The sequence below is a fragment of the Pseudochaenichthys georgianus genome, chromosome 6 (genome assembly GCF_902827115.2).
Source record: "Pseudochaenichthys georgianus chromosome 6, fPseGeo1.2, whole genome shotgun sequence".
Taxonomy (NCBI): Eukaryota; Metazoa; Chordata; class Actinopteri; order Perciformes; family Channichthyidae; genus Pseudochaenichthys; species Pseudochaenichthys georgianus.
The window spans coordinates 660,680-686,323 of NC_047508.1; the positions used below are offsets into that span (position 1 = coordinate 660,680).

Below are 25,644 nucleotides of genomic sequence, written 5' to 3' on the forward strand. Positions count from 1 at the left end.
CCTATCCATGTAATTTTTAGTGGGGGTCGACCTCAAATCCTCTATGGGGGTCCAGGGGCATGCCCCCCCGGTAAGATTTTATTTTTTATTTTGGAGTTAAATGCATCAATCTGGTGCATTTTGAGGGGAAAATATAGAGACTAGACCTATGGAAACACCTATATTAAACAGAACTGTATACATTTCAATAATCATAAAATCATGGCCATAACCAATAACATACCATTTCCAATATGAAAAAAACACTGAAACTTGTTTATTAATTTATTTTTGGTTCATTTATAGTTGTGAGTGTGTCTGTGCTCCTGAATCAGCCTCTCCTGTCTCCCTCCTCTCCCCCTGCTCCTCTTTGAGGCAGCAGCAAAGACTAGTTTTCTCTCAACAAGTTTTAAAAGTGTATCTTAACTTTTTTCACCTTAATATGTGTTTACATAACTGGTGACCACACCGTTTGAGACCCACTGAGAACTTAGACTAAGTTAACTATCGAAACACTCAGAGAGTCCTTTACCTCACCTGAGCTGAGCTTATCCCAAGCTTGAATGACACACAGAGACCAATCAAGGGCTTTGATTTATGATCTGTATGACAGTGGCCATGTCGGCAGGCCACATCATGTGGACAGCCAGTCACCCTGTGTGAGGCAGGCCACTTAACAGGCCAGAAGGAGGCGAGATCAGTGCAAGGGAGCGAGGGATCATTGTCCACAAGTTAATCGATCGCAGATGGCGTCGTGGTCACGGACGAATACAAAAAAAAATTATTAAAAAAAACAAAACCTAAATGGGTCGCGAAATATACTTGGGCGGCCGTTAATATACCTGGGCGGCCCGCCCAAGTATATTCTATGTGTGGGAAACCCTGCAGTATGATAGCTGTCTAACAGAAGTTAAATTCATTTCAGGCGTGCTGCTGCAACGGCAGGTGCAGGGTCGCCAGCAGTGTTTATTGGGGGTATATGCAGTCTCTGATTATAAATAAATAAATGGAGCAATAAATAAATGGAGCAAATAAATGGAGCAAGTTTCAGGAATGTCACACTTTTATTTTGTACGCATAGCGTATATAATAATATGCTGACAAAGACTATGTAACATTTGTAAACATATTTTGATTATTAGATGACAACTATGTAAAATTAAACAATACATTTTAAAGCACGTTTATACAGACAGGACGTAACAATAATGATAAAAAAAAGATTAAAAAAAACAAAAACTGAAAAGGAAGTGACGAATGCATTTCGACATCTCAAATACGGAGCGAAAGTTAAACCATAAGAATCAGACTATGAGCTACCACTAAACAACTCACAGTCTGAATATTACCATTAATAAAAACCCTGAACGTTTACTTTTCGTTTTAAACATCTTTTTAAGGTGTAAACCTATGGTGTAAACGTGTCATTTAGAGGCGTAAACGTATCATTTAGAAATGCGCGTTCCCGTGACAAGGGGGGCATTTCATGACGGGGAGGCACAGGCCCGGTTCCAGAACAAAATGACTAAGGGTGCATCTGAGATTAGAGAGGGTGCAGTGGTAAAGTGCTATTTTTATAAGTGGGGAGTGTACCTAACACCCTCTATGGGGGTCCTCACCTCCTCTGGGGGGGTCCGGGGGCATGCTCCCCCGGGAAGATTTTTTTTTTAAATATTAGTTAAAAGCATCAATCTGGTGCTCTTTGCTTGATTCATGCCTTCCCAGTCCCTTATCACGTAGCCTATAAGAGCATGGCGCCAGTTGTTGTAGCCAGTTGTGGTGAAGGCATCTGACTTACTTGAACCGAAATGTCTACATGCATAGCAGAAGATGGCATATTTTTCACATGAATATCCCAGCCAATCTCTGTTTTGAAACCATGAGCTGCAAAATGAGCACCTTACCCCACTGTACAGGCGAGTTGGGTACTTCTTTAAATATACCTGGGCAGACTGTTTTGCAGAGGTCCTCTGGCATTTGCGGGCCGCCGAGGGGTGGCGGCGTTTGGGGCAACGAAGACGGCTGTGGCTGCTCCGCCTCTGTGGGCGAGGCGGGCAAAGCCGGCGAGTCGGGCAGGAGGACGTTAGTGTCCACGACAGTAACGTAATGTCCCCATGATCTGAACTGTTATTACCTGCAGTAGATGCAGTGTATGCTGGCGATAAGGGCTGGTTGTTTTAACCATTTTCTGATGTCCATCATTGACTGCTGTGTAAGCACCTTGCAGATGATGAATGTGCAGCGGCACAGGTCACGCGCACCTGACATAATAACGTTACTTACCGTTTAAATTGATCAAATAAATGCAGCAAACAATGCTATTCAACCACAATTACAATTTATTTTATTTCAACTATATTCTTCTTCTTCTTCTTATTATTATTATTATTATTATTATTATTATTATTATTATTATTATTATTATTATTACTACTATTGTTAGTAATAGTAGGCAAAATATAATATTTTTCACTTTTAATTTTTACTTTTTTTTACTTTTCATTTTTCAAATGAGGGTGCATAACGACTCAACTGAGGGTGCAATGCACCCTTATGCACCCCCGTAGAACCGGGCCTGGGGAGGCATAATGTGACACAACACCGGTGCACCGATGCGAATCGGTGAATCTTAACATCTCTAGTGTGTATATGTCCGCATCTGTAGCCTGTTATTGTCTCATTATACCGCACTGTGAATGAATTAAAAGTAAATATATAAGTCGCCATGAACACATCTGTCCATCAGACAGAGGGCTGCTGTGCCTCCTGTCATCATTAATGGACGTCTCTTTAAAATGACCGCTCAGAATTTCTCTAACCACCTGCTGCTTCCCCTCCTCTTTCCTCAGTTCCCCTCCTCAGTCCTCCGCTCGCATCTCCTGTGGGCGGGACTAAGTATCTAAAATAGGATTCGAAGATAGGAATCGAGGAGGGGGAATTAAGAGTATTGAGAAACCTCTAGTGTCACAAGACCCAGTGACTGATACGGAAGTGTAGTACCGTCATTTGGCCTCAACGAACATTTTCCTCAGAGTCCGACCGGGCACTTCCTGGGGGCTTGCTCTGAACAAGACACACACATGTCAGTTTAATAGTTGGGAACTATAATATATTTATTATAACAAACGCTAGTTTATAACTAGGCGCTTCAGACACTCGGGAAATGACAATGGCGTTTATCAGGGAGGTGTGTAGTGTCAGCTTCGCTAATTAAAAAGTAGCTAGTTCCCAAGTTAGCTAACAGAAGATGGAAGCTAGTTCTATAGCCTCTCATCCGTACGAACTATACACTAATGTTAGCTAACTTGATGTTATTAAATAACTGACTTGCACGAGGTAATCTTCTACAGTCGTGTCTATCGGCTCGTATCTCTACGGAAATACTACAGCGATGGAAGAAGTTGACAAGATTTTGATTCACGCCCTCAAACAAGTTGGCACGTAAGTATCCACAGTATATTGATTTAACTAACATAGTATACTATGCCAACCTTAGGACATGTTGGAATGTTGACAGTACAATGGTGAATGTGGTGATTGGCAACATGCTATGAGGAAACTAAGCTAAGTCAGCCCATCACATGATCAGACCTGAGGCTGTGAGGTTGGACTGTGTCCCACAGGGAGGTGAGTGAGGACACAGACAGCGACAGACACTTCACTAACTATGGCCTCCAGTTTCTTACATATGCTACTCACTGTAGAATAAAAACATCTGGACAATATTTCAGAATTCTTCAAAACTAAGCTTAGATGTTCTAATAAAGTGAAAACCTTTGATTGATCATTCCAGTTTGTATTAAGCTTGGCAGATTAAGTGAACAAACTCTAAATCAAATGATACAGAGTACATGACATCATCAAGTCATGTGCTACTGCCATGGGTAGACCAAAGATAAGACCTCTCTTTTATCTTTTTATTTCCATATTAACATGTTGATCATGTGTTTGGCACAGGGAGGTGAGTGAGGAGACGGGCAGCGTCAGACAGTTCAGCAGTGAGCTCATAGTGGAGGCGGTGGTCAGATGTGTCCGGGTGATCGACCCCGGTCTTGGGGGCGCGCTGCCCACCTCCCTGCCCCCCGGCATGTCTGCCCGCTTCAGAGTGGGCATGAGCCTGGCACAGGCCTGTCAGGTGAGACCACTCTGTTATTATTTATAACCATTTTCATGTAGCTGTTCAGTGCTTACACATAATAAGGTTCAACCCACCGGATGAAAGTGTCTATTCTTGACCAAAGAAATCTCTTATGAACTATCTCAAATTCCACATACAAAGTTGTTCAGCGGCTTACAGTCACATGTCATGGTCTCTGTCTTACATGGACTTGGCTCAGCTATAAATGACCACTGACACCAGCATCTACAGAGGCTGACCATGAAATGTAAAACCATGTTTGAAAGCCCTGAAAAAAGCTTGTATGTGGACATTGAAGTCAGATTGTCTTTGTTAAATCCATCAATACCATTTCCAAATAGTGTTTAGAAAAACCCAACAGTGTGTTATTAATGTGTCAGTTTGAGTACAGTAACATGTCAAACTGCTGCTTTCCAGGACATTGGTTACAAAGGAGAGATCGGCTACCAGACGTTTCTGTACAGCAATGAGCCGGAGATCCGCTCCCTGCTCATGTTCCTGGTGGAGAAGCTGCCCAGAGAGAGTGCAGAGGCCTCAGACCAGCCCCAAGGTACACCCCCCCTCTACTCACACAGAAAAGAAGAAATGTTCAACATGTATTGTTCCATTGTTACCTTTTATTTATGCATATACTACCTGATTCCTGGTAGTAATATAATACTCACTGTTACACCTTATCGATGAGTCAGCTGTCCTCTCTTCCTGCAGGTAAATCTGCGGTCCTGCAGAGAGCCATCGCTGCTGCAATCCGAGCTCAGCTCTCTGTGCCCTGGCTGCCTCCACACTGCAGACTGCCTCTGCACAGCCAGACACAAGTAAAGTCCTCCTGTTGCATTCTGATCTCCAGAAAAGCTTTAATGCTTCGGGATGTGCAGCTAGCGAGTGCCAGCATACATCTGACCAGGGCCAGAGATGATTCCATTGTTTAATGAAATGTATCTGAGGTATTTGACATAAAGGACAACTAATGTCAACTTCAATCCTTTGTAATCTTCAAAACTAAGACCAGATGAAACATATGTGTGTTTTTATTGTAAATATACAGGTGCAAAAAAGACAGTACAACATAACATACAAAGGAAAGCTGTGATGGTTATATAATAAAGCTGGATTTGGATGGACCTCTTATCAGCGGATAATCATCAGGAAACAATTCCATTTTGGTCGAGACATTCGGTGTCTTGATTTGAACTTCAGACTGAAACTTGTTATTTATCATTTGTTTCCTGCCAAGAGACTCGTATTCTGATGTTTTTCCTTCCTGTTTAGAGTCCAGGAGCACTGCACAGCTTTCATGTCCAGCCTCTGAGTTTAGCACACTGCTCTGCTGGGAAGAAGCCGCTGAAAGGTAGGCCTCCGGCTGCACACTTCAAAACACGCTGCACGCTTTCACTTCGTCTGGGTTCCTGTGTCCTCAGTCCCTCAGAGTTCTGTTGTCATTGAGCTTGTCTCATATTTCAATATTAACAGCAACTTCCCTAATTAATAATGATCCAAATGTGCCTGTTTTTGATCAAATTGTTAAGAACGTCTACAATTATAACATGAAGTAAATATATTATTTTCAGTTGGTGGAACATAATAAAGCTGAGTGAAGCTTAGTGGGAGATGCAGCATGTAGCCAGACCCCCCAGATTTCTGCTGAAATCACGGTTTAGAAAGTAAGGAGGACATAATAAGTGTGTGTTCTGGCTCTTTGATTTCAGAGGTGAAGGACTACCATCGAGACATTCTTCCTCCTGTGACTGCACAGCCTTCCCATCATGCCTCAGTGGTGGCGTCCATATTGGAGCAGCACACAGCAGAGCTCAGCGCTGCTCAGGAGTGGGACAGCGAGTGGAACAGTCAGGGCCTCCTGTCCCGCCTCAAACCACAGGCAAGCCCTCACACTGAGTCACCTTCAGGTTACAGGCTCTTACACTGCGTGCTTTGGATCCTCTGAACATACGGCCACGTAAATGTGTTTTTATCAAGTGAGAGACAACAGCAAGACTGGTGTAAGAAGAAATTGTGTAAACTCCCCCCAAAAAGCCAGTAGAATAACTGCCTTGTTTAAAAAGAATGTGTTTATATCTTATCTGCACATTAATGACGTATAAACATGGCCTCATTTTCATATAACTCACACATTTGAATGCTATAAGGACTTCAAGTCCTCCATTAGTAATGTGTAACTTAGTGACGGATCGCTAGCTGTCTGCTAGTGCGACCAGGCCCTCCTCTTCACTACCCATTATGAGATGAGCAGAGAGCTGCAGGGTGTCATCAATGCTCAGTTGGCCATTGTCAGAGGAAGTCACTTGACTTCGGCACGCTACTGGCTGATGGAGGACGCCACGGAGACTTCCTCCATATCTGGTACAGTCCGGGTCTAGTGAGTAGTCAAATGAGCCTTTGTGAGTCTAGAAGTTGTTTTCTGCACAACAGGCTAATCTGCCCGTACACATTGCAGTGCTTGCCACACGTCGGACCCTGTATGATGCCGACGGTGCTGTTTCTTAACGACCATGCCGTGTTACCTGTGTGTTGAACAGGAGTATCTCTCCAGGAAACTGACCCGGCTGCGTAAACGCATCGAGGAGCAGCTCCGCTCGGCTGCACTGCCCTCTCCTGAAAGTGCCTCGGGGGGTCCTCGGCCCAACGGCGACCTGTCTGAGCTCCTGCAGGCCTTCAGAGGCTCCGCCCCCTCTGACCACATCCTGACCAAGGGCAGCCACTTCACACACACACAGAAGTTCACCTTCACAAAAGTGAGGACCAGGCACAAGCAAATAACAACATCCTGCTTTACACTGGTTGTTCCCTAATGTGTGTGTGTGTGTGTGTGTGTGTGTGTGTGTGTGTGTGTGTGTGTGTGTGTGTGTGTGTGTGTGTGTGTGTGTGTGTGTGTGTGTGTGTGTGTGTGTGTGTGTGTGTGTGTGTGTGTGTGTGTGTGTGTGTGTGTGTGTGTGTGTGTGTGTGTGTGTGTGTGTGTGTGTGTGTGTGTGTGTGTGTGTGTGTGTGTGTGTGTGTGTGTGTGTGTGTGTGTGTGTGTGTGTGTGTGTGTGTGTGTGTGTGTGTAGACAGAACCCAGCACCTCCGTCCCCTTCGCCCATCAGTCGGACAGTGACGTCCAGCTGCGGCGGCAGGAGGAGCAGCTCTCGCTCCAGGAGCAGCAGCTCTGCAGCGAGGTGGACCAGCTCACTGCAGACATGAAGCACATGACCGTCACTCATGCACAGGTAACACACACACGGTGAAGAACTGAAGATGTAGCCTAGACATATCAAGTTGATGTAAGTTCACTTGGCTTTGGTTCTTTCTCAGTTCATATAGGCTTCCATAACAGCAGTCACAATATACACAATGAAGAGTTAATATTTCACTTGAAAGGCGTTATCATCATATGCACAGCTACAGTGTACAATGCAATGACAATCTCAAGTCCCAGGCTCCTCCAACAGATCATAAATATATATAAGACAATAAACAATAAGAATAGTGCAAGAAGAAACAGAGCATAAATAAAATAGTGCAAGAGAATGTTGCAAGACAAGTAAATTAGGATGTAAAATGAAATGTGTAATGTTTTTGGTGCAGGTGTTGGACGAGTTGAAGCAACGAGAGTTGGGGAACTCTGAAAAAGAGGAGAAGATGCAGGTGAAGAAGAAAACAATCGACCTGTTGCCAGACTCAGACGACAACCTGCAGAAGCTGAAGGTAGGATAGCGGGGTAAAATCTGCCCGGTCAGGGCTCTCAGACTGAGACGCTGTGCTTGTTCCTCCAGGCTCTGGTGGAGGCCAGTGCCAAGCGGGTGGTGCACCTGGCCTGTCAGTGGGAGAAACACCGCGCTCCACTCATCGACGAGCACCGCAGGCTCAAAGAAATCTGCAGCAGACAAGATGTAAGTGGGGCCCATAATGTGTCGCTTCATCTGATACAGAACATTCATCGCTTTCAGATTCTGATTTCCTGCCTTTATGCTGTTCAGCTGGAGTCATCCCAGAAGCTGTCTGAAATCAAATCTGTGCACGATAAAATCCGTGTGTCTACAGAGGAGGCCAAGAGGAAAGAAGAGACCTACAAACAGCTGGTAATGGATTTAACTTGCTTTTCTTTACTTGTACCTGATATGTATTAGTATAATTGGTCAACTCACAAGTTACGATTGCAAGCGTCGTGTTGACACAGGTTTGTGTAAAAGTATTTTTTTTGTTGAATGCGCTAAATGTTTGTTTGTCCGTATGTGTGGTTTTTTTCACCGTAGGTAACAGAGTTAGAAAATCTTCCTCAGGACGCGTCCCGGTCAGCGTACACTCAGAGGATACTAGAGATCGTCAGCAACATCAAGAAACAGAAGGAGGAAATCACAAAGGTACTTTCAAAAGCAAATCACAAGTCAGAACTGGAAACAATGAATACATAAAGCAAGCCAAACCGCTGCGGCCCTGCTGCTGTTACCATGTGTGGAGCCAACGCATGTTCTTTAACTTTCAATGGAGAACATTTAAATGTCTTTGTGTCAGCTGTAACATCCCCTCACTAACACTGTGTGTCGTCGCCCCCGCTCTGCAGATTCTGTCTGACACTAAGGATCTCCAGAAAGAGATCAACAGCCTGACGGGGAAACTGGACAGAACCTTCGCCGTGACTGACGAGCTGGTCTTTAAGGTAGCACTCTTTTTTATCAGTACTCCTGAATAGTAAATAGTATTTTTATAATAATATAATAAACTTTCATGCACAAAGCAGCCCAAAGTGCTTTGCAGAAAACATAACAACAATATTAAAATAATATTAAAATGAATACAGAACAAGATAAAACATCTATAGTGATTATATGTTAAAATAAAACAATTAAAAAAACTAATTCTAAAATAAAAGCAAAACAGAAAGAAAATACAGTAAAACGTGGACAATGATACTAGTGACAATTGAAAGTTAACCCAAATTAAAAGCCATATTAAAAAAAATTGGTTTTTAATTTGCTTTTAAACATTTCAAGGGAGTTTACTGTTCTAAGATCCACGTTAAGATCTTAGCTGAAGACCTCTATCACTTTTTGTTTTACAAACATTATACTTAATGATGCCCGATTGGTTAAAGATAAGGATGTGCCACAGAACTAGGGGTGCAACAACTAATCGACTTAATCGATTAAAATCGATTACCAAATTAGTTGGCAACTAATTCAGTCGTCGATTCGTTGGTGACGTCATCACATGTGTTCGACACCCCGTTAAGCTCCAACGTTATCGCTCTTTTTTTATCGGTACAGGAGACATTTAAAACATATGTCATGTGTATTATTGCTACATAAACATTATATCGCAGTCTTAGTGTCGCCAACTCTGTTTCTAATATGCAATATGACTACAAAATGCGTCTATAATGTATTTTCGATCTTCCCAATTCAGAAGAGAGATCTCTCCCCCGCCTGCTTGCGAGGGGGCGGGGCAGTTTACACACACACGCAGCTGCTACATGCAGCAACACACACACACGCAGCTGCTACATGCAGCAACACACACACACGCAGCTGCTACATGCAGCAACACACACACACACACACACACGCAGCCGCTACATGCAGCAACACACACACACGCAGCTGCTACATGCAGCAACACACACACACGCAGCTGCTACATGCAGCAACACACACACACACACACGCAGCCGCTACATGCAGCAACACACACACACGCAGCTGCTACATGCAGCAACACACACACACACACGCAGCTGCTACATGCAGCAACACACACACACGCAGCTGCTACATGCAGCAACACACACACACACGGAGGAGATGGCGGAGAGAACGCGCTCCGAGCTGTGGTTAAACTATAGCCGTGTCGATGGGGACAATGCTCGTTACCAAAAGTGGAATAAGAGTTTAGCATGTGAGGGCGGTAACACGAGCAATGTGTCTAAACATTTATCAAAAGTGCTCCACATCCAGACGGAGGAATGCACCGGGTTCCACTGTCTTTCTAGCAGCTCTGTAGCTCCATCCACGAGTAACGTTTCCACGTCAGGTGTTCTGCATGCTAGCAGCAACACACGGAGCTAACTACATTATACAAACATGGGGTAATGATTAGAGGAAACTGAGTTATTTATTTTGTTAAAGTTTCAGCTATTCTGTTTACAGTTCTGTCATCACATTATTTAATACCATTTGTTAAAACGTTGTTGTTTCTTTTGATGTGAAATATTATGCATTTAATTAAAAATAAAAAGCAATGTTAGTTTTGTTCACAATTTGTTTAGTTAGTTTACCTTATTTCTTGTCAAAAGAACCGTTAATACGATCGTTAAAAGGACCGGATCGATAAGCAGTATCGATATAAGTAGTAGTACAGTTAAAACCTTAACGATCCGAATAATCGATTAATCGTTTCGTTAATCGATAGATTAATCGATTATCAAATTAGTCGTTTGTTGCAGCCCTAGTGACAGAACCCCATGTGACGTTTCTATGGTCATTTTATTTGAATAGTATTATGGTCCAGAGAAGCAGCAACCTCTAGAGCAGGGGTGGGCAAACCTTTTGTCTCGGGGGCCACTATGAGCTTTACATTTGACAGACCGGCCGGGCCAGCAGCAGATCGGTAAAACATTTTTTAGCTGTCCACTCCTCATTATAAACTCGGCACTCAATGTTGACTTTTATTTTCTTTGGTCCACTCATTGTTACATATGCTGGTTCAAAGGTGAATTAGGTTCAAAGGTGAATTATTGCGTCATCGTGTAACCGTTTACGTGCCTTCTTATGGCGTTTTACATCGCTGATTTTCTCCGCAACACCGCTCACAACAACATCAATAGAGGACTGCGTCGGGTAGTTTTTAATTATAAGAAGCCAGATTAAATAAAATAACGACTTCTCCAACCTTGTACCTTTCTCCAGAGTGCCGTGGTGTATTGTTTATTAATGTGGTTCAGCTGCATTACTGCCCGCTGCAGTGCTGCTCGTCAGACTCGAGTCACCAATTTGATGACTTTGGACTCGACTTGACAAAACACTTGCGTCTCGACTTGGACTTGAACACCAATGACTCGGGACTTGACTTGGACTTGAGCCTTCTGACTTGAGGTGACTTAATCATTTAATTCAGAGGTCTCCAACACGCCGATCACGAGCTGCCGCTAGAAGAGCAGCCTCCCGTCGGGGAGAGCAGAATCTTCAGCCGCTCCTACTCTTGCGGAGAATCCTTGCAGGCAGGGGCGGGACTTTATTTAGCTGGGCCACCATGCGGCCAATCATATACGAGGACACACTAGGATCATACCATTATGTGAAAGAAGGGTGGGGGGCAGACGCTCCAAAGACAGCAGGTGTAGTGGTACAGGCCAGCTATAGAGCGACGGGGAGCCGGATTTAAATGCATGCGCGTTGGAAAAAGTCAAGAAATTAGCGAAAACCGAAAAAAGAAGCAGCATCTGCTGCTTTTCAATGATATTGGAGACAGGGTTTTTTTTTGGTAACCACTCAGGATTTATTGCCAGAGGTGGGAGAAGTTCAGATATTGTAGGCTACTTGAGTAAAAGTACCAGAGTGTAGGAATACTCGGTTACAATAAAAAGTCCTGCATTCAAAATGTTACAAGTAAAAGTACAAAAGTATTGGCATCAAAATATTGTTAAAGTACCACCTGCAGAGGGATCTAGATGCAGGTGTTCTCTTCCCCATAGAGACCGCCTGGCTGCACATTATCCCTTGCATAAAGATAGATTGTGGGTCCCTTACAACATGTTGTACACAGTGGAAATAAATATTCTGGTCACCTTAACATCAGGGATCTTATCAATTAAACTCCTTCTGAATCAAACCGTCACGGTGTGTGTATATATATATATATATATATATATATGTATATATGTATGTATATATTGCTGCTATCTCGGGCCAATTTATTTACAATCTATAGTGTTGCTTCATCATATGTGGTTAAGGCGTTATTAGTTAATTTAATTAAAAAAGAGAATTCTTGAAATGGTTGTTTTCAATATATACTGTATGTTAGTACTAAATAATTTCCCATGTATTAATTCATTTTTTCATCTAAAGGACGCCAAAAAAGATGAATCCGTCCGCAAATCCTACAAGTACCTGGCTGCCCTGCATGAAGTACGTCCTCACGTTATCTGGTTTGCTCTCTTCCGTTGCTCTCATCAGTGAAGGTGTAACATGTCATCTGTCCATGTTTCTACAGAACTGTAATCAGTTGATCCAGACCATCGAGTACACCGGGACAATCCTGAGGGAGATTCGAGATCTAGAGGAGCAGGTAGGAACTACACTGCATCAGATCACTGCTGAGTCAGATGACAAGTTCCATCTGGCCATCACAGACTGGAGCCTAATCCTAGTTTAGCATAGAGTAGACCAGAGGTGCACATAATGACTTGCTTAAAGAGCCTGTGACACGGTTTCCCCCATCATCCAAGCCCATCACTTTGAGTACATATTGTCCCCTTGAAAAGCGTTACTGAACTGATTTTGGATATTTGTACTTTGATAACCATTAATCTCAATGTTGACCATTTTCTGGATCTTCTCTGGATTCTTCAAGTCCCGCCAAATGATGTGACGTCATTGCGGGCACAGCGCTCCAGCTGCACCGTCCAGGATCCCAGCATCTGCATGTAAACCTTTATATATATACAGTCAGATGTAAACGCACGACGGCGCACACAGCAGCAAGCTCAGACAGCGATGACAGGTTCATGTTGAACGTGTCTGAGAGCTCATGAGGCTGAAGGATCGGTTTATGTTGTATCTGTTAGAAGTTTAGGAATGAGGTGCGTCAATATGGGCGATCATACGGTCATGTAGCCAGTGGTGGACTGGGACTACAAATCATCCCGGGACTCTCGACCGGCCCACTTCGGTACCGCTAGTAAGCTGTCAACGGGGGGAGTGGGGATGTCAGGGGCGGCGGGTGCTGTAGATAGTAAATGTAAATATTTGTGTCACTGCATCCTGGTAAAATACAAATATAATGTATAATGTCTGTGTCTTTGACATTAGCGCTGCTAGCCACCTGTGCCCTGTACTACGAAGCCAGTTCAACAGACCCTGGATATGTTTGAGTAACAAACAAACTAACAACAACAAACTAACAAACGAGATCTCGCTAAGCGGTCCTACGACGCTGGTTATCAACTCGGTAAATCAAGCCAGGGTTTCTCTCTCCAGCTGAGAGCGCGTTCACGTCTAAGACTTTCATTACATTTGACTCGACGAGTGTTTCGTCAACTTAATGTGTTGCTTAAAATAATACTTCTGCATCCAGTCTGTGACACTGTGAGTGCTGCACGGCCAGATGAGGCTGGAGAAGCTGACTCAGATCAGGAAATATATGATATATTATGATATTATATGATCGATGATCTGATTGATGATGTAATATGAATGATAAGTGCGACACGTCGGCGTCTTCTCTGCATACGGCAGTTTAAACTGTATTTCCTTTATCCTGTAATATGACTTGAGAGATTTAAACTCCGCACACTGAGTGGATCTCTTTTCTATAGACGCCGGAGGCGAGCAGCGTCAGGTAAAAGAAGTTATTTAGCCTTCCCAAACCTGAGCCTCACGCGCCGCCTATGGGGGATGTGCTAGTTACTTATCCGACCGGCCCACTTCGGTACCGGCCCATCGGGATTCGTCCCGATGGCCAGTCCGCCACTGCACCCAGCCCACGTAAACTGTCAACGGGGGGAGCCTCGCTGCGGGGAAACGGTGGACCTAGTGTCCCGATCGGAGTGGGAATAATAATAATAATCTGTGCATTTTATCCATTAATTTCCTCAACATTGTGGTAAAAAAACCACACGTTTAATCCATGTTGTTGGTGTACTACAACTACAGAAAGCATCGGTTTGTTTTCTCATCAGGAAATGCAGACCGGCACAAACAAACGATTTTTAATCATCATCCTCACTCATCATTTAATGTATCATATGTTCGCCGCGTTGACATGAAAGCACTAATAAATGTAGTTTCATCCACTTGAGTTTACAACCACAAAAATAATCGATTTGTTTTGATATCACATCCGACGGGAGGAAATTCAGCAGCTCTCACTCCCGATTTGTAATCCTAATGTAATCATCATCTTCACCACGATCATTTATGTTTATGTCGCCGAATTGACATGAAAGCACTGACAGATATGAATATACTGTAGTCAGCTTCATTAAAACGCTATTAACGAGCCTAATCTCAGTAATTCACCATTTCTACGCATGACAACACACTTTGTCCGTGTTTGGCTCTCGAAGCGTTCCCGCATTGACGTCACTTCCGGCTTCCCCCAAAACTTCAAAATGAGTCGAAGGAATTTCCCCGCGATGTTCGAAATTATTGATATTTAACGGAACGGTATCGCTTTTTCTTTTTTAAACTGACGGTTCGAGATGACTAGTAGCCCAATATTTCATTGCACAACAGTTGTTGGGATGCTGTCACGGGCTCTTTAAGACTTGTTTTGTCAAAGTTTAGGACTTGGACTTGACTTGAACTTGCCCATCCTGACTTGAGACTTGACTTGGACTTGCAAAACAATGACTTGGTCCCACCTCTGGAGTAGACCCTCCAGAAAAACGCGGGCAAAAATCCTTGATTATGCGATCAAACATGCGGGGTTTTATGTGATTTTATGCGGTGAAATTGCGGGAAGTTGTGAAATATGCTAAATATGCGGAAAAAATAAATATTGGGATGTCTTATTTATTTATTCTCTCTCACACACAACCTGCCACTAACGTTAAACCCCTTTACTATTCAATTAAACACATTCAATGTGTATTTATTGTAAAAGCAATTGGGCTATTTTAATCACACTCTCTCTTTCTCTCACACACACACACACACACACACACACACACACACACACACACACACACACACACACACACACACACACACACTTCTCCACCTCATTCTGTTTTCATTTACTCGTTCGTTATCTGACCAGCTTCAGTCTTGTAGGCTACTCACCTCGTTTCTTGTAGCCCTCGAAAGGGTTTTGGAGGCCGATGCCTCGATGAACGTGAGTTGTTTGGCTTTCTTGTCCGCAGCAGCAGAAAGCATTTTCGAATGTTTGAATGAATCGAAGTGGGTCGTCACCGTCGATTTTCTCTTATGCTCCAACCTGGCTCCAACACACAGTTGCACGGGGTGCAGAATAGTTTCCCCCCACTTTCGTGCGAGACATCGGGGAACTGCTTTGCCCGGTCTTTAGCAGAAGTGTTTGTCGGTAAATGAGATGGATTAGATGTTTTCATCTTGGTGTTTTCTCTCTCGTGTGAGCTCCACACGTTCACTCTACGGTGTTGTTTACCTTCTGTGATGCGCGAGCTGATGACGTCCCGTCATCATCATCATCATCATCATCATCATCATCATCATCATCACTTCACGTCAAGACGAGTTAACTTTTTTTTTCTCAACTTTGTGTGGAAAAATGCGGGGATTGTGCGACTTTTGATAAATATGCGGCCTTTTAAAAATCTGCGCCATTTTGCTGATTATGCGGTAAATTCTGCGATCGCAGAATCGCGTTTTTCTGGAGGGTCTCATAGAGACGGAAGCAGTTCTCTATCAAAAGGTGCAGGTGGCATCAGATATTTAATTTATTTCTCCCTCTTTAATTGTTTTGTTTTCATTTGGTTGTTACGGTAGAAACACCAAAATAAGTACAACATACTGACCTGAAAGTATGTCAGTCTTCAGACACAGCTGTTAACAGTGTCTCTGTGATGGCTTTAAAGCAGGACATTTTCCTCCTGCCTCTTGGTTTCTGCTAATAGAACGTAGACACGTTGTTTTTGTTGTACACAATTCCTGTTCCAGGATACTTAACTATAGGACACGTCGTTCTACTCTACACATACACCGTGCCAATACCTTCCCATCTTCTGAAACTCCCAGAATACACTCTTCATCACAACAAGAATCTGATTTTATTTTTCCAGCAAAAATAGTTTCCACATCCTGACGCTGTATGTCGAGATTCACCACAATGTAAAAACACAACGCTGAAATCCTTCTAGCACCATATTCCACTCACTCTGTGTAAACTGATTGGACTTATTTCTGAAAAATGATTTGATTGACAGTGCTAAAGAAAAACATTCGGTCTCCAAATCATAATTTTGCAATCAATAACTTTAGTCATTGGTCATTGATTAATCCTTCTAACATTGACCTTTCTTAAGCGGACTAAATCATGTTTTTGGATCAGGGAGCTTTTCTCAGGGGATCCTTAAGTGTCTATGGACATCACACATGAATGCAATTAACATGTATTTGCCAAAATGTCCAAGTACTTACAAAATGCAGTTTATATCCAGAATGATGAATTGAACCTTTGTGCACAGATTGAGACTGAAAACGGCAGTAAAACTGTGGCCAACCTCGAGAGGATTCTGAGCGACTACAAGGCCATTCGACAGGAGAACTCTGCTCTTGCTGCCAAAGTCCGAGAAGGCTGAAGGACCTCTGTCTACTTGCTGGGGGGACGGGACGGGATGGGACTCAAACAGAACTCCAGTTTCCACACAGCTGAGTCTGCGGCTCACCTCTTGTTGCGAGAGCAGCTTCTCCTCAGAGACAAGCTGACGATTGAACCACGGAACTAACCCGGCATTTTAAAGTGTCCGGGTGGATGAAGAGGACAATTGGTGTTTAATTTTAAACTGATTCTACGGCTGGACGTGCACTGGGCTGATGCAACAATACAGTGACAGCAGAGGGCGCTGTCAGACCGTTCTGTGCCAATGTTACGTCCTTCATATTGATGTATGAAATGTTATCACAACATATCTGGATCAAATCAAACCTGTGACTGGGGCATTTTAATACAGGGAATATTCCAGCATTTTCCCACATGAGCAGTTCCTTCATTGACGGGATGGTATTCGAGCTGAATGAAACTGAATGTATTCCAATGGTGATGTGGTCCAGCCCCATCTGCAAAGTATTGTTGTATATATGGTACGAGCTTGAATAAAGATGCCTTACACACTTGAGAGCAGCTCCTGTAATCTTTAAGAAGACCAGTGGTGGAAAGTAACTAAGTACATTTACTCAAGTATGTTTTTTACATTTGTACTTTTACTTGATTATTTCCATTTAATGCTACTTTATACTTCTATTCGAATACATTTTTAGAGGCAAATCATACTTTTTACTACGCTTCATTTATTTTAACTCAGTTACTAATTCCTTTGTACACATAATAACACATATACTGACATGGTATAATGCAGTACTTCACTCTACACAGTATTTCTAGTATCTACATTTGGTCCAAACTGACTGTTACAATACCAAAAGGCTATTGCGTGTATAAAAACAGGATAATATAATTTCCATAATAAGATACTGTAAAAATATCCATTCTTTTACTTGCAGTATACTACCTAATTTACCTGATAATATTTCTCTACTTTGTATTATTCTGGAAAGGGCCATTGTGCAGAATGAGTACTTTTACTTACAGTATACTACCTAAAGTACATTTACCTGATCATATTTCTGTACTTTGTATTATTCTGGAAAGGGCCATTGTGCAGAATGAGTACTTTTACTTCTGCTGTAGTATCTTAAGACCATACTATCTACACTTCCTGCCTACTATCTAATATCCACTGTTATTGTGCTGCTGTATTTTTGGATGTGTTTATAAATGATCAGCCCATACCATTTTCACTGATTTTGACAAATATTTGTGACGTCTCAAAGATATCGCCCTGCGGTGGACGTTAGAACAGAGTGACTGTGAGGCTGAGAGGGGCTGATGCTCTGCCACTCGTGTTTTGTCACACGCTCATTCTGTTGGAGGGATAGATAGTGCTTGGAATTAGAAACAGAAACAAAACTTTGTCTGCTAAAGCTTGAAAGCTAATCATTCTCATTCCACAGGGGCCGGCCCGGCCCCCAGGAGCAGTTAAGTGTTCTGCTGAAACAGAGACGGGGGTAAAGGGGGTCCTGACCACCAACTCATAAGTTGCTGCTGTGTGTCGTAAAGCCACTTCATGTCCCACTGACATGTCATTGGTACACTGTGTTTTTAGTACCTTTATGTACCTCCGGTTATCCTGGCAGAGGTGGGAGGAGTACTCAGTTCTTGCACTTTAGTAAAGTATACAAATAAACATTTTAGGGTCCATGAGAGGACTGTGCCACGGCTATTTTTACATTTCAAGCTGCACAAGGGATCATATTTACATCCAATAGCTGGGGTTATATGTCTGTGAATAATCTTGTATTGGGTCTCATGAGACTTTGTTTTGAACATGTAATCTTCTTTGCATTCAAACACGTCTCGTCATCCAGATGGGACCGGAAGTCCTCCCCAGGCTGTTTTCATGTTAATAACAGCAGGCTCGTGAACAACATTCGATCGTAAATAGGACTTCTAACTGTATTCCTTATAGAAGAAGCATTAATAATATCAAATGAATATGTGCTAACCCGTTGCTCACACAGCAGCTTTCTAATGTGGTTGCTCGCATGGGAACTCGTCCACCTGCCCTGAATGAATGGAGGCCGGAGAGCCACTCTGGTCTGCCAAGGCTCAGCATGGAGCGCTCTGATTGGCCGAGGAATCAATGACTAACATTGCCTTGACCTTTCCCCAGTTGACATACGTGTTGTTGATGGTGACCAAGTGGTGGCTTTCCACGAACAGTTCCTTCTGGCTAACCATTGCATCTCGAGGTTGAGAAATGACGACAAGGTGAGTTATTCAGTTGGTCAGAGCAGATTACAACTTCTCTGCCCGAACCTCAGAGGCTTGAGGGCAACAGAGGACGCATGCTCGAATACCTTTTCTTTATTTGATAGGCTATTCAAAGTATTTTACTCACACTGAAAGAAATATAATAAACAAAAGGAGCGCAGACAAATTAGCAAACGTATCACTATGTCAAAAATAAATTACGCTACTCAGAATAAATCAAATACCCTTTTGGTATTGAACAACCAATAATCTAAATGAATAGACGTACACATCATTTATTCATCTGCTATTTATAAATTGCTTAATCGTTTTATTTTTACTTTTGTCTTAACGTTGTTCTTGATAGCGTTTTGGGCCCAACTGAAATTAGTCTCAATTCAAGGCGTTATTGTCATTTGCACATTAGCTACAGTGTAGATATGGTAATGAAACACTTCACAGGTCACAGGCTCCTCCAACGGTGCTACACATATATATATATATATATATATAGGACATAGAACAAATAAAACAGATTCAATAGTGCAAGAAGAGTCGATATACAAGTAAATGGAATATGATATATTAGATAAATAGATGCAAACGGATGAATGTTTATGGATGTTCTTTAAAAGGTTTGGGTGTTTAATAGTCTTATGGCCTGTGGGAGGATGCTGCGGGACCGCCTGCCAGACGGCAGCAGACAGAACAGTTTGTTGCTGGGGTGATGGGGGTCTTTGATCATCCTGAGGGCTTTCTTCCTGAGCCGCTGGGAGTAGAGGTCCTCCATGGATGGCAGCTCCGTCCTGGTGATGTCAGGATATTCTCTATGGAGCACCTGTAGAAGGTCAGGATCCTCTCTATGGAGCACCTGTAGAAGGTCAGGATCCTCTCTATGGAGCACCTGTAGAAGGTCAGGGTCCTCTCTATGGAGCACCTGATGGTCAGGATGCTCTCTATGGAGCACCTGTAGAAGGTCAGGATGCTCTCTATGGAGCACCTGAAGAAGGTCAGGATCCTCTCTATGGAGCACCTGTAGAAGGTGAGGATCCTCTCTATGGAGCACCTGTAGAAGGTCAGGATCCTCTCTATGGAGCACCTGAAGGTCAGGATCCTCTCTATGGTGCACCTGAAGAAGGTCAGGATGCTCTCTATGGAGCACCTGAAGAAGGATCCTCTCTATGGGGCACCTGTAGAAGGTCAGGATGCTCTCTATGGAGCACCTGAAGAAGGATCCTCTCTATGGAGCACCTGAAGAAGGATCCTCTCTATGGGGCACCTGTAGAAGGTCAGGGTCCTCTCTATGGAGCACCTGAAGAAGGTCAGGATGCTCTCTATGGAGCACCTGAAGAAGGATCCTCTCTATGGGGCACCTGTAGAAGGTCAGGATGCTCTCTATGGAGCACCTGTAGAAGGTCAGGATCCTCTCTAAGGAGCACCTGTAGAAGGTCAGGATCCTCTCTATGGAGCACCTGTAGAAGGTCAGGATCCTCTCTATGGAGCACCTGTAGAAGGTCAGGGTCCTCTCTATGGAGCACCTGAAGAAGGTCAGGATCCTCTCTATGGAGCACCTGTAGAAGGTTAGGATCCTCTCTATGGAGCACCTGTAGAAGGTCAGGATCCTCTCTATGGAGCACCTGAAGAAGGTCAGGATGCTCTCTATGGTGCACCTGTAGAAGGTCAGGATCCTCTCTATGGAGCACCTGAAGGTCAGGACCCTCTCTATGGAGCACCTGTAGAAGGTCAGGATCCTCTCTATGGAGCACCTGTAGAAGGTCAGGATCCTCTCTATGGAGCACCTGTAGAAGGTCAGGATCCTCTCTATGGAGCACCTGTAGAAGGTCAGGGTCCTCTCTATGGAGCACCTGAAGAAGGTCAGGATCTTCTCTATGGAGCACCTGAAGGTCAGGACCCTCTCTATGGAGCACCTGTAGAAGGTCAGGATCCTCTCTATGGAGCACCTGTAGAAGGTCAGGGTCCTCTCTATGGAGCACCTGATGGTCAGGATGCTCTCTATGGAGCACCTGTAGAAGGTCAGGATCCTCTCTATGGAGCACCTGTAGAAGGTCAGGATGCTCTCTATGGAGCACCTGAAGAAGGTCAGGATCCTCTCTATGGAGCACCTGTAGAAGGTGAGGATCCTCTCTATGGAGCACCTGTAGAAGGTCAGGATCCTCTCTATGGAGCACCTGTAGAAGGTCAGGATGCTCTCTATGGAGCACCTGAAGGTCAGGGTCCTCTCTATGGAGCACCTGAAGAAGGTCAAGATGCTCTCTATGGAGCACCTGAAGAAGGATCCTCTCTATGGGGCACCTGTAGAAGGTCAGGATGCTCTCTATGGAGCACCTGTAGAAGGTCAGGATCCTCTCTAAGGAGCACCTGTAGAAGGTCAGGATCCTCTCTATGGAGCACCTGTAGAAGGTCAGGATCCTCTCTATGGAGCACCTGTAGAAGGTCAGGGTCCTCTCTATGGAGCACCTGAAGAAGGTCAGGATCCTCTCTATGGAGCACCTGTAGAAGGTTAGGATCCTCTCTATGGAGCACCTGTAGAAGGTCAGGATCCTCTCTATGGAGCACCTGAAGAAGGTCAGGATGCTCTCTATGGTGCACCTGTAGAAGGTCAGGATCCTCTCTATGGAGCACCTGAAGGTCAGGACCCTCTCTATGGAGCACCTGTAGAAGGTCAGGATCCTCTCTATGGAGCACCTGAAGAAGGATCCTCTCTATGGAGCACCTGTAGAAGGTTAGGATCCTCTCTATGTAGCACCTGTAGAAGGTCAGGGTCCTCTCTATGGAGCACCTGTAGAAGGTCAGGATCCTCTCTATGGAGCACCTAGAAGGTCAGGATCCTCTCTATGGAGCACCTGTAGAAGGTCAGGATCCTCTCTATGGAGCACCTGAAGAAGGATCCTCTCTATGGAGCACCTGTAGAAGGTCAGGATCCTCTCTATGGAGCACCTGTAGAAGGTCAGGGTCCTCTCTATTGAGCACCTGTAGAAGGTCAGGATCCTCTCTATGGTGCACCTGTAGAAGGTCAGGGTCCTCTCTATGGAGCACCTGTAGAAGGTCAGGATCCTCTCTATGGAGCACCTGTAGAAGGTCAGGATCCTCTCTATGGTGCACCTGAAGGTCAGGATCCTCTCTATGGAGCACCTGTAGAAGGTCAGGATCCTCTCTATGGTGCACCTGAAGGTCAGGATCCTCTCTATGGTGCACCTGTAGAAGGTCAGGATCCTCTCTATGGAGCACCTGTAGAAGGTCAGGATCCTCTCTCTGGAGCACCTGGAGGTCAGGATCCTCTCTATGGAGCACCTGTAGAAGGTCAGGATCCTCTCTATGGAGCACCTGAAGAAGGTCAGGATGCTCTCTATGGAGCACCTGTAGAAGGTTAGGGTCCTCTCTATGGAGCACCTGTAGAAGGTCAGGATCCTCTCTATGGAGCACCTGTAGAAGGTCAGGGTCCTCTCTATGGAGCACCTAGAAGGTCAGGATCCTCTCTATGGAGCACCTGTAGAAGGTCAGGATCCTCTCTATGGAGCACCTGAAGAAGGATCCTCTCTATGGAGCACCTGTAGAAGGTCAGGATCCTCTCTATGGAGCACCTGTAGAAGGTCAGGGTGCTCTCTATGGAGCACCTGTAGAAGGTCAGGATCCTCTCTATGGAGCACCTGTAGAAGGTCAGGATGCTCTCTATGGAGCACCTGTAGAAGGTCAGGATCCTCTCTATGGAGCACCTGTAGAAGGTCAGGATGCTCTCTATGGAGCACCTGTAGAAGGTCAGGATGCTCTCTATGGAGCACCTGTAGAAGGTCAGGATCCTCTCTATGGAGAACCTGTAGAAGGTCAGGATGCTCTCTATGGAGCACCTGTAGAAGGTCAGGATCCTCTCTATGGAGCACCTGTAGAAGGTCAGTATCCTCTCTAAGGAGCACCTGAAGGTCAGGATCCTCTCTATGGAGCACCTGTAGAAGGTCAGGATCCTCTCTATTGTTCAATTGTTATGATGTGTAAAGACTGATATTGTTCTATAATCGTCTGAAACTGTTAAGTCATGATGTGAAACGGTTAACAAAGAAAAAGGGAAACTCAAGCTGCTGCTACACTTTATTTTATTTATCTAAAATTAAGCACTTTTAAGATGCACACATTTTCAAAAGCTATTTTATTTATTTTCTCCCATTTTATTTGTAAATGCAGCCCGAGAGGAACATTACACATATCCACAGTATTTACTGTATATCTGTTTAGTTCAATGTTCATTGACAATAAATATTGTTGTTTATGAATTGTACTTTCTTTATTTGATTGGCAGTCAGCTGTTGATTACATGCAGACGTTGATAAAGCTGCAGGCTACTTTATTATATATCACACTAATTCATAAAGCAACTTAGACATTTTGATGTTCCGGACCTTTGCATGGGGACATTTTCTCTAACTGGACCTCGTTGAATTTTAGTTGAATTCCCCTGTTATACAGCATACAACTTTCAGGACAACACCTGTAGATAGTTTCATACAGGATTTACACTGATAGGCTACGACATATTATCACAACCTAATTGTCCTGAATGAATCTCCAGTGGCGAGATATCTGCAGCAGAAAAAAAAGAAATATATATATAAAATAAATCAAACAAAGTTGTTGTCACAAGCTACCCTGCAGTATACAAAGTCATTAAAACTATCATGATGGGAGTTATTTCAGCATCCCTTTTATACGTTTATTACAATTAAATAATAACAACAAACAGTTCATTTTGATCCATAGTGCTGTGGCATTGATTCACCATGACGTGCAAGTTTCATAAAATAATCTTTGATTATGGCATTCAATCGTCTGCCTTCCCTCTCCAACGTGGGACACGCTTTCTCCCCTATTGTTTAATTTAGCCATCGAGCCTCTAGCTATATGGCTCAGAGGCCACAATGGGTTTGAGGGCATCACTCGCCATGGTATAGTTCACAAACTTTCCCTTTACGCGGATGACCTGCTCCTATACGTCTCCAATCCTGTGTCCTCTCTTCCTCCTATATTGTCAATCCTTGAGCAGTTTGGTCGTTTATCAGGCTACAAATTAAATCTCCAAAAGAGCTAACTATTTTTTGTAAACCAACTGGCGAAGACACTCTCCCCAACCGCTTTTCCCTTTAATATTGCATCAGACGGCTTCAGATACTTGGGGGTGTCCATCACCAGCTCCTTTAAAGACTCCTAGCTAAATGCAAATCGGATCTATCTAGGTGGTCTTCCCTTCCCTTATCCCTTGTTGGCCGTGTCAATCTTATTCAAATGGTAATTCTGCCGAAGTTCTTATATCTCTTCCAGCATATCCCAATTTGCATCAATACATCTTTTTTCACCAGTCTTGACAGTCAACTAAATGCGTTCATTTGGGATGACAAACCCGCCCGTCTTAAAAAATCAATTCTTCAGCTCCCCAAGTCGGAGGGCGGCTTGGCACTCCCGAACTTCCGTCACTACTACTGGGCTTCTAATATTAACCGACTCCTTTACTGGACTGGCCCCAAGACTCCTAACTCCAGCCCACCATGGGTTCACATGGAGATCTCCTCCTCCTCTAGCTCCTTACACTCTGTGATTTTCTCCCAACTCCCCGTAATGACGCACAAAATCTCAGTCAACCCAATTGTTACCAGTACTATTAAGATTTGGCTTCAATTCAGAAGGCAACATGGCTTACACAGAGCCTCAATCCAAGCTCCAATACTAAATAATCACTCATTCTCTCCATCCTGCTCGGACCCCACCTTCCGAATGTGGGTGGCCAACGGGCTTGTCACAATCAGTAATCTTTACAAGGATGGGGTTTTCTCTGACTTTGCATCCTTGTCAGCCAAATATCACCTGCCAAACAGTCATCTTTTCCGCTTCTTCCAAATTAGGCATTTTGCTCAAAAGCAATTTCCCCATTTTCCCAACCGCCCCCCTGAGTCAGGAATTGACCAATTTCTCACCCTTGATTGTGACAAAAAAGGCTGGTATCTACTATTTATGGAAAACTTGCCTCCTTTGACCTAGCCTCTACTACATCTATAAAAGAGTCCTGGGAGGGTGAGTTGGGTGTAGACATATCTGACAGTAAGTGGAGGGACATTCTTCGTTTGGTGCAAACCTCATCTATCTGTGCTAGGCATGGTCTAATGCAGTGTAAGGTGCTCCACACGGCTCACTTTACCAATGCTAAACTAGCCAAAATATTTCCTCTTAGAAGCGATGCCTGTAACAGATGCAAGCAATCTCCTGCCAATCACAGACATATGTTTTGGTCATGACCCAGCCTGAATGCCTTCTGGTCTAGTATTTTCAAAACCCTTGAACAGGCCCTTAACACACCCATACCCCTTAACCCTCTAACTGCCTTGTTCGGCGTCCCCTCAACACAGAACATACCCACCACGACCCAGCGGGTCATCGCCTTCACAACCCTGCTGGCCAGGCGTTCCATTCTTCTTAAGTGGAAGCACGTCTCCCCACCCACACATGACAGGTGGATACAGGAACTATTACAGTGTATTAATCTCGAAAATATACGATTTTCACTACAAGGATCCCTGACACTCTTTCATAAGACCTGGACTCCCTTACTACTGCTAATCAATGACCTTACAATCAACCCTGACCCCCCCCGGTGGGGGGGGGGGGGAGGAGAGACCTTCACTTCCCCCTTTCCTTATCTCCCTAATACATTGACCATTACTTTTTTTGTCTTCTCTGTTTCCTCATGCAACTTGCAGTACCGTTATTTCCCTGGTATTTAATTTGATTGACTATTAACATGAAGA

At 43.9% G+C, this 25,644-nt stretch overlaps 1 protein-coding gene across 1 annotated transcript; it reads left to right on the plus strand.

Moving 5' to 3' along the window:
• Window positions 1-2,972: 2,972 nt before the first annotated feature.
• Window positions 2,973-17,144, plus strand: ccdc22 (coiled-coil domain containing 22). The gene is made up of 16 exons (XM_034085207.2): window positions 2,973-3,420; window positions 3,937-4,114; window positions 4,535-4,667; window positions 4,826-4,932; window positions 5,387-5,465; window positions 5,824-5,993; window positions 6,652-6,867; window positions 7,180-7,338; window positions 7,697-7,816; window positions 7,885-8,001; window positions 8,089-8,190; window positions 8,365-8,472; window positions 8,673-8,768; window positions 12,175-12,234; window positions 12,320-12,394; window positions 16,494-17,144. The coding sequence occupies exons 1-16, from the start codon at window positions 3,371-3,373 to the stop codon at window positions 16,605-16,607; spliced, it is 1,884 nt and encodes a 627-aa protein (XP_033941098.1). The 5' UTR covers window positions 2,973-3,370; the 3' UTR covers window positions 16,608-17,144.
• The last annotated feature ends 8,500 nt before the right edge of the window (window positions 17,145-25,644 follow it).